At 36.2% G+C, this 9,018-nt stretch overlaps 1 protein-coding gene across 1 annotated transcript; it reads right to left on the bottom strand.

Moving 5' to 3' along the window:
- Positions 1-629: 629 nt before the first annotated feature.
- Positions 630-3,614, bottom strand: LOC104240080 (wall-associated receptor kinase-like 6). Its single transcript, XM_009794863.2, has 3 exons — positions 2,628-3,614; positions 2,103-2,231; positions 630-1,947 (listed from the first exon to the last, which is right to left on the bottom strand). The coding sequence occupies exons 1-3, from the start codon at positions 3,568-3,570 to the stop codon at positions 767-769; spliced, it is 2,253 nt and encodes a 750-aa protein (XP_009793165.1). The 5' UTR covers positions 3,571-3,614; the 3' UTR covers positions 630-766.
- Positions 3,615-9,018: the final 5,404 nt, after the last annotated feature.

Here is a 9,018-nt window from a genome sequence, read left to right as displayed (position 1 = left end):
GAGAGTTTTGAAAAATATACTTTCCTCCTCTTAGTGAGGAAGTCATTTTCCTCTAACCGGAGAAAGATGGGTTTACCAAGAAAATATTTTTCAAAATATTTAAACAACCAAATTACTAAACACACCCCTAGTATTTACTGTTTATACAAGTCAATAAAGCAAAATATATATCATTTGTAAACATGTTAATCAAATAAGTTGAGAACCTTAAGATCTCGGAATCAAATCTTACAGCGTCATAAATACTATGTAAACAAGGTTTTCGATCTTGTGGAACTGTAATTAAAGGAATGCCATGAAAGGAACCTATTGCTTTACACTGGTAACACCCCTTAGTAGATTGATTCTTGAGTGTTAACCATTGACAAGGAACGAAAAGGATAATGTAGGTATGCATTGTCTTAGTAAACTTTGTTCAATCTGAGGAAAGTTAAGCTTCTAGATAGGACAAAGAGAGCATCACCTAAAACCTTCTTAAGTCTGATTTTAGCTGGGCATTTCAGCCAGTTCTCATACGACCAGCTTGTTTCTAATTGTTTTTCCTTTTTTTTTTTGGTGCAGAAAACTTACCCTAATTGTAAGGAATTAATATTTTAATTGATTGGTTGAAGATGTTTTTAAAGAGCACAGAAAGAAAAGAAGTGACAAACAACTCTATGATTTACATCGATCAAACAAATGCAGTATCATGTGAAAGTTATCATAATGTATTGAGGCGGATTACATTCATTCTACAAGAAAACTATTGAATACAAGACAACTATTGTTAATCTTCTTCTATTAGACTATCAGATGTATAACTATATAAACCTTCACTTTTGAAAGAAATATTCTCTTCAAAACTATCAGCACGTAGCATGTCATATGATCTCGTCTTTGTAAGTTCCTCAAGTTCAGCTGCTACCTCCTTCATATTTGGTCTGTTCCTTGCATTAGATTTCAAGCATCTTCTGGCAAGCGTAGCCACAACGGGGACTATCTCCTGACCTTCAACATCTCTTGCAATCTCAGGATCTACCATTTCTGTTAGACGACTTTGTTTAAACATTGATTTGAAATGCATTGCTAAGCCTTGACTACTAGATGCATCGGAAGAGACAGCTCTTTGGCTTGTAAGAAGCTCCAGAAGAACCACTCCAAATGCATAAACATCACTCTTATCGTTAAGTTGGCCAGATCGAAAGTATTCAGGGTCTAAGTAGCCAAATGTGCCTCCGACTTGTGTTGTTAAGTGAGTCTTTTCGATGGATACCAATCTTGATAGTCCAAAATCAGAAACCACAGCTCTATAATTTTCATCCAATAATATGTTACTTGATTTGATATCTCTGTGGAAAATAGCACTAGAAGCACAAGAATGCAAGTAAGAAAGTGCACCTGCTATTTCTCTAGCAATTCGTAAGCGATGCTCCAAAGAGAGAGTAATTGTTGATGTTCTTGATTCACTAGGAATAGGGCTAGATCCATGAAGATGGCGCGATAGAGTGCCATTGCATATGTATTCATAGACCAATAACGGAACTTGAGTCTCTAAACAACAACCTAATACTTTGACAATATGTCTGTGGTTTATTTGAGAGAGAATGAAAATCTCATTTACAAACTGACCAACTTGATCTTCATCAACTATATTAGATTTCTTGATGGCGACGATCCTTCCATCTGATAGCATTCCTTTATAGACAGTACCAAGCCCTCCCTTTCCAAGAATTCGACTTTCGTTGAAGTTGTCTGTTGCTTTTTCCAACTCCTCTTTTTGGAAGAGTTTCATATGTAAAAAAGTGCTATCACTTCCTTTATTCATAGAAATTTGCTTTTGCATTAGCAATCCACCATTCCTTTTAAAAAACTTTTGTTTAGCTTTTACCTCTTTCCTATTTTTAATTTGTCGATATAGCAACAAACAACCCGCTATCAGGACTATCAAAATAACAGCTGATGAAATTCCTGTTTGCCAAAAAATAAGTAACAATGTAATTCAGGATAGAAATTTAAGAAGAGGCAAAACTCAAAGGAAATTAAAAGCAAAAATCACAAGGAGTATTAAAAAGAAATATATCCAAGTAGTAGTAATAAGTGGAGGTGCAAATTGAAGACAATACCATAGCATAGCTGCAAAACAAGCGTGCGTCTCCCATTATTTGGCTTACAATAGAAACTGCCAGGAGTGTTAAAACAACGAGTATTATGTGGACAATGACCCCCATTTGGACTTGCACACTCATTAATATCTGCAAAAAAAATAGAATTAAAAAAATTAGTTTGTTAGAATAGAATATATATATTGTTACAATATATTCCATTAATGGAGAAAAGGTGAATAGATTTTTGTAATGAGAATTATAAAAATTGCTGAATACAGAAAGCAAAGTTATCTAGGAGCGAGGCAGGGGCGGATGCAGTGGGGTGCAAGAGGTTCAGTTGAATTCCTCGCACAACTACAAAAATAGAAATGAGTTGCGGACAAATTCTGTAGCTAAACAGAAAAATCCGTTGCTAATCCTATTTAGCGACAGATTATCAAAAAATTATGTAAGCTAAAAACGATTTAGCGACAAAGTTCGTAGCTACTTCTAATTTTTTTGTAGCGTGGCTAGGCCAATGCTAGGAGGTCCGTATATATATACCTTGACATCCATTCGAGAGGTAAGGGTTGCCTTGATAACCGTTAGAGCAACGGCAGCGGTATCCATAGCTGGAATTGACGCAATCACTGTTGTTTCCACATCCATATTCTCGGCTTCCCATAGCTTGCGCGCAACTCATGTTGCCCATCACCCACTCCAACGTAGTTTCACCAAAACCAACAAGCTCTTTTGCACAGTTGCTGGAATTGCTACTTAATATTTCACTTATGTACTTGGAATTATGACCACTGGACCCCATCAAGCAAAAGCTGCAATTGTTAAATGCCCAGGCCGCTTTCATGGTGTTCATTGTTTGTATTGACACTATCACATTTTTAGGCATCCATGAAATGGCACTCTGGCAACACCCATTATTTCCAGTGCAAGAAGAAGTAGCAGCAACAGCAAAGTTATTTGTATTGCAAAAGGAAGCACAACCACTTACAAATTCTCCGCTCTCTGCATCTTTGACATAAGCATAGATATCACAACCAATGACTATAAACTTATTTCTAGACAACGACATATGAAAATGTCCTTGTCCAGTTGATCCACTAATGGGCTCATCGCCGTTAATGTTTTTCCCCGAAGATTTGTCGTAGACAACAGGAAGAAAAGACGAGTCAGTCCTGATTGAGTCCATTGCGATATTGAAGATTTGTATAGGAAATGGTGAGTAATCAGTGGCGACCCATGTTGATGAATGATTCGTGTTGTCGTCGAAGCAGTTGATTTCAAATGCTTTATCAAAGTAACAATCTTTTCCTATCCCAAATGGATATGGAATGGTTAAGTTCCCACATTTGTCTTTGCACCCGGGCTTTGCCACCACAGACAATGATGATGATGATGATAATGATACAGAAACTTCTGCTTGTTGGAGAAGTAGCACAAGAAAAAGAAAGACCAAGGAATTATTTAGCAGTATGTAGACACTCTTCATCTCTTTCACCTCAGTGGTTAGGAAAATGTCTGTCAAAAGATGGCGTGTATATATATATATATATATTTGTACTACTCTATAAGTTATTTATAGACCAACTTTGAGAGATTTAAATAAGAAAACAGAATGAGAGTTGCTTTACGTACTTTCCTGTTCCGCCCTCCTCCCTTGACTTCACAGAGTGAGAGTATATACTAATACTAATACTTCAAAGTGTAAAGATAATTCTTACTGTTGATATATACTTCTTGTCTTGCGCATATTATAGTTAATTTACAAAGTTGAAAAGATTTCTTCGTGAATCGTGACAGAGCACAAGACATGGCGTTTAGCCCACTACATTACATATATCTATGTGTTAGAGCACGTGGCACGTGAATATCAACACTGACAATATTATATTTCTTAAAAATTCCTTAAATACATATGTGTTGAAGCTTAAAGAGTCCTATACTCCAATTATTATTAGATGTACTTTTACAAGGGGAGTTAGAGTTTAAATCTAAGTTTACAGACATGTCTAGTGTCCCTCTTATGTTTTCATTAAGATTTTTCTTTTTTTTATTCTTTTTCTTTTTTATTTGGTTTATTCATTCAAAATTCCAAATCTAACACATTGAAATTCTTGATCTCATTTTGTCATCGCAAAATTTTATATAATTATAACTAGTAGCAGTAGATGACGTAGCATGATTCAATGATTCCATATTTTTTATATGGAGTATAGGATATGCTAAAACTCACTAAAATTGCAAGAAAATATTAGTTTTAACGTATAATTTTTAAATAATAATGCATCCATGGTAAAACCTAAAGATTTAACCCGACATATATAAAGTTTAGATTTACCTCTTTGTAATAGTGCATCTATCTTATCTACCTCTAACCCTTTGGTGTTATATTTTATGTTTCTTGCCTTGAAAAATATTTTTATTTAATCAAAACACGCATTTAAGCGTTTTTTTATTTAATCAAAACACGCATTTACGCGTTTTGCGGGGTACTTATGCTTGGACTCACTTTTCAGCTGCTAGCTCTGGCACCAGGCTCGTGAACTTTAATTCGGTCAATTTTGAGTTGCTTAGTGTACTTTAGTTTAATACTAGTACCAGATCTTTAGTTTTAATATTAGTACACATGTGGTTGTAAAGGAGTATAGTACTTAACCGTCCATACTCCACGACTATTTACACTCAAACTTTTCTATAACAATTTGATTTGTTCCGATATATTTTATTTTTGTAGTGAATGATTGCTATAACAATAACAATAACAACAATCCAGTATAGTCTGTCTCCAAATAGATCATCGACATCGACATCCTTCCCTCCAAGAACTTCTCACCTTGCTCTTGGGAAGACTCGAACTCACAACCTCTTAGTTGGAAGTGGAGGTTGTTTACCATAGATTGCTATACACATATAATAACATCTGATGTTGAAATATTCTTTGACGATTATAGATATAATTATTTTTTTCCTTCTGTTAAATTTACATATAAAAGATAAAAAAAATTATCTTTGTTTAATTCCATGCCATCTTTGTTTCTAAAGGAATAGTTATCTGGACAATGACATTAATTATTGAAATCAAGGAATCAAAATGCCTTAAATAAATACTTTAATGTGCTACATGAAATACTGAGTCCAATAAAAGACTTAAAGTTTAGTGAGTATTTCTTAAAATCTTAAACTTATGGACGATGGGAATAGAAAAAATATGTGCAGAACTTCAAATATTAGGCATTATGCACGATGAAAACTTTTGTGCAATGGAATAAAAGTATACTTTCATATCTTTTAATGAAATTAATTGAAATCTTTAATTATGAAAGTATATACTAAAATAATATTTTTATCATAAGTTGTGCATTACAGTTGTAAAACATTTGGTCAAAATTTCTAGAATTATTATTAATAATTTTAAAGATTCTATGTGACGATCTGATAAGTTATTTTCAGTAGTAGACCTTGTTCCGAGACCTCTCATAACTTCATTAGATGTTATATGACTTGCGTGCGTGGTCCGTGTTATTTTTCGGAAAGTCTTTAATTATTGATTTTAAAAATAACTAAAGTTGATCAATGTCAACGTTTGTGGTACACGACCTCGGATTGGTGTTTTGACGATTCTGGTAGGTTTGTATGATGTTTTAGAATTTGTACACTTGTTCGGTTGGGATCCGGAGTGATCCGAGCGCGTTTCGGCGCATTATGTGAAAGATTGTGAATAATGAGTTTTCAAGTTGAAATCTTGAGTTTGATGACTGATTCTTGTTATTTGATGTTATTTTGATGATTTGAAGTAGCGAGCAAGTTTATATTATGTTATTACACTTCTGTGCTTGTTCGGTTTGGAGCCCGAGAAGCTCGGGTGAGTTTCAGATTGGTTTCGGACTATTTTTGAACTTGTGAAGTGCTGGTTTTTCTTCTAGTGCGTGCTTCGCGATCGCGAATGAAAAAGGTTGGGGCTAGGGCTGGTTACTCTTCGCGAAAGCGAGAGGTAGATCACGAATGCAAAACCTAGGGGGATTATCCTTCGCGAACGCATAGCTTTGGGTTGGCGGGAGGGGGGGGAGGCTGTGGAGTTCTTCATCCCGAACGCGGAGACTTGGCTGGGGATGCCTTCACGGACGAGATGGGGACCTCACGGACGCAACAGGTGCTTCGAGAGGGCGAAGAACACCTGACGCCCCATTAAATGAAAGCTGAAAGTTGGGAATTGGTCATTCTTCACCATTTTTGAAAACTAGAGCTCAGACTAAAGAGGATTTTGAAGAGATTTTCACCTCAACTTCATTGGTTAGTGATTTTTAACTAGTTTTGATGTATTTTCATAATCACTCATTGATTTTAACATTAAATCTATGAATTTCATGGTAGAAACTAGGCATTTTGGATAGAATTTAGGGATTTTGTAAAATTGAGATTTAGACCTCCAATTGAGGCCGAATTTTGAAACAAATCACATAATCGGGCTCGGGGGTGAATGAATAATCGGGTATTGGTCCGAATCTCGGATTTTGACCAAGCGGGCACATGATTTACTTTTGTTGACTTTTTTCAATTTCATGAAATATTGAATTTTTTTCACTCGTGGGTAGTTTCCAAAGTTTATTTTTAATTGTTTGAACTATATTTGGCTATATTTGATTAGTTTGGAGGCTAATTCTAAAGAAAAAGCCATGGTTGATCATTGATTGGGCTGCGAGAAGAGGTAAGTATTGTGGTTAACCTTAACTTGAGGAAATTAGGACTTGATTGATCTATTTGCTACTTGATTTGTGTATGAGAACGACATATATGCAAGGCGATAAGTGTATACGAGTAGTCATGGGTAAGCATGTAGGTTGAGATATTTATTTATTTCTTCAATTATTTCATGCCTTCATTTAATTCATGTTATTATAAATGCTTCTATTATTACTTGCCCTTACTTGTTAAATTCATGCTTTACATGCCTTAATTTGTTAATTGTTTTTCATATACTCGTATCTTTATTTATTTCTTGCCTTTACTTGCTTTATGATTTTTTGTGTTGTTAGTTTGCTACTTTTATCCGCTTTATGTCTTTACTTATGTCATTCCCTTATTGCATTTTATTTTGAGATATACCATAGTTAGTTGTAGTTTATACATTATACATTAAATTGATATTGTGTGGGATCGGGTTGCTCATTGCAACGGATATTTATACTATTGTGTGGGATCAGATTGCACACCATATCAAATATTGATATTACTATTTGAGATCAGATTGCATGCTACAATAGTATTTTTTTGTGTGTGTATGTGTATGTGTGCGTGTGCGCGCGTGTGTATATATATATATATATATATATATATATATATATGGGGGGGGTCGTGCCCCGCCACGGAGAAGACATGTTATTTACATATATTTGTGGATCGGGTTGCACGTCGCGACAGAGAAGACATATTGACTGTTCTTAATTGTTGGTTCCGTATCCGTGTTATATTGAGAATGTTGAGCTTTGATGTTTTTGTAGGCCGTTTGTTATGTATTTCCTGTCCCAGTTATCATGTTATACTTGTTTCCTCTATTTTGTTGTTATTTCATTTATACTCGTAAGAGTTTATAGTGAGTGCCTTGTTATTGCCTCGTCACTACTTTATCGAGGTTAGGCTCGGCACTTACGGAGTACATGGGATCGATTGTACTCATGTTATACGTTTATATTTCTTGTGCAAATTCTGGTGTTGGTCGCAACAACGGTTAGCAGAGTTTGCCTAGACTTTATTATCACGGAGACTTGAGGTAGAACTGCACAGCGTTTGCAGACCCTGAAGTCCTTTTCTTAATTCTTGCACAGTTATTTCATTCAAATAATTATACTCTATTTCCTTGGTTATATTATTTTATATTAGTAGCTTATGTACTTGTAACACCAGATTTCGGAAGTTGGCTAGACTTCATTTTGGGATTTATTTTATCGATTTTGAAGTTCCACAGTTTTTATTTCTTATTTAACTGCTATTAAAATTGTTAAAATGAATAATCTGTAGCTAATGTTAGCTTTCCTAGTAAGTGAAAGCTAGGTGCCATCACGGCCCCACAATTGGAATTTTGGGTCGTGACAGTTGGTATCAGAGCAGTACTTTGCCTAGGTCTCACGAGTCATGAGCAAACTTAGTAGAGTCTAGAGGATCGGTACGGAGATGTCTGTACTTATCTTCCAGGTAGGGCTTTAGGAAAATTTCACTTCTTTCTTTCTCTATCGTGCGATTTTATTCTATCATTGAGTTTGAATCATTCTATTCTTGTTCTCTCACAGATGGTGAGGACATGCACAACATCCCCAACAGACTAGGAGCCGGAGCCCCGGGTTGAAGCCACTACCATGGGTAGGGGCTGAGGCCGAGGTAGGGCCAGGGGCTGAGGTAGAGCTTAGCCTAGAGCACGTGCAGCAACACCCTTTGCAGAGCCTCAGATCCAGCAGGAGGAAGAGTTCCTTGTTCAGACTGTGCCAGTTGGACAAGCTCAGGTCCTAGAGGGGTTTATTGCCACTCCCGTACTTTAGGACGCATTAGTCCGCTTGGTCGGCCTTATGGAGAGTGTGGCCCAGGCCGAAGTATTTCATGTAGCATCAGCCATCTTTCAGGCTGGGGGAGGAGCCCAATCTCCCGCTACTCACACTTCAGAACATGTGGCTCACTATATCATCAATAGGACTAGAGAGATTGGGTAAGTTCATCTACATATTTCCTATTCACTTTGGTGGTACACCTTCTGAGGACCCACAGGATTTCATAGACAATTTTTATGTGGTACTGCACAACATGGTATAGTGGAGTCCAATGGAGTTGATTTTGCAGTGTTTCAAATGCATGGCTCCGCCAAGAGGTGATGGTAGGAGTATGTTCGAGGCAGGCTAGCAGGTTTACCTCTGCTCACTTAGGATCCATTCTCACATCTATTCTTGGAGAA

This window comes from Nicotiana sylvestris, chromosome 11, assembly GCF_000393655.2.
Source record: "Nicotiana sylvestris chromosome 11, ASM39365v2, whole genome shotgun sequence".
NCBI classification, from domain to species: domain Eukaryota; kingdom Viridiplantae; phylum Streptophyta; class Magnoliopsida; order Solanales; family Solanaceae; genus Nicotiana; species Nicotiana sylvestris.
The sequence above is the reverse complement of the archived record's forward strand: the minus strand, read 5'-3'. Positions and strand labels throughout refer to the sequence as shown.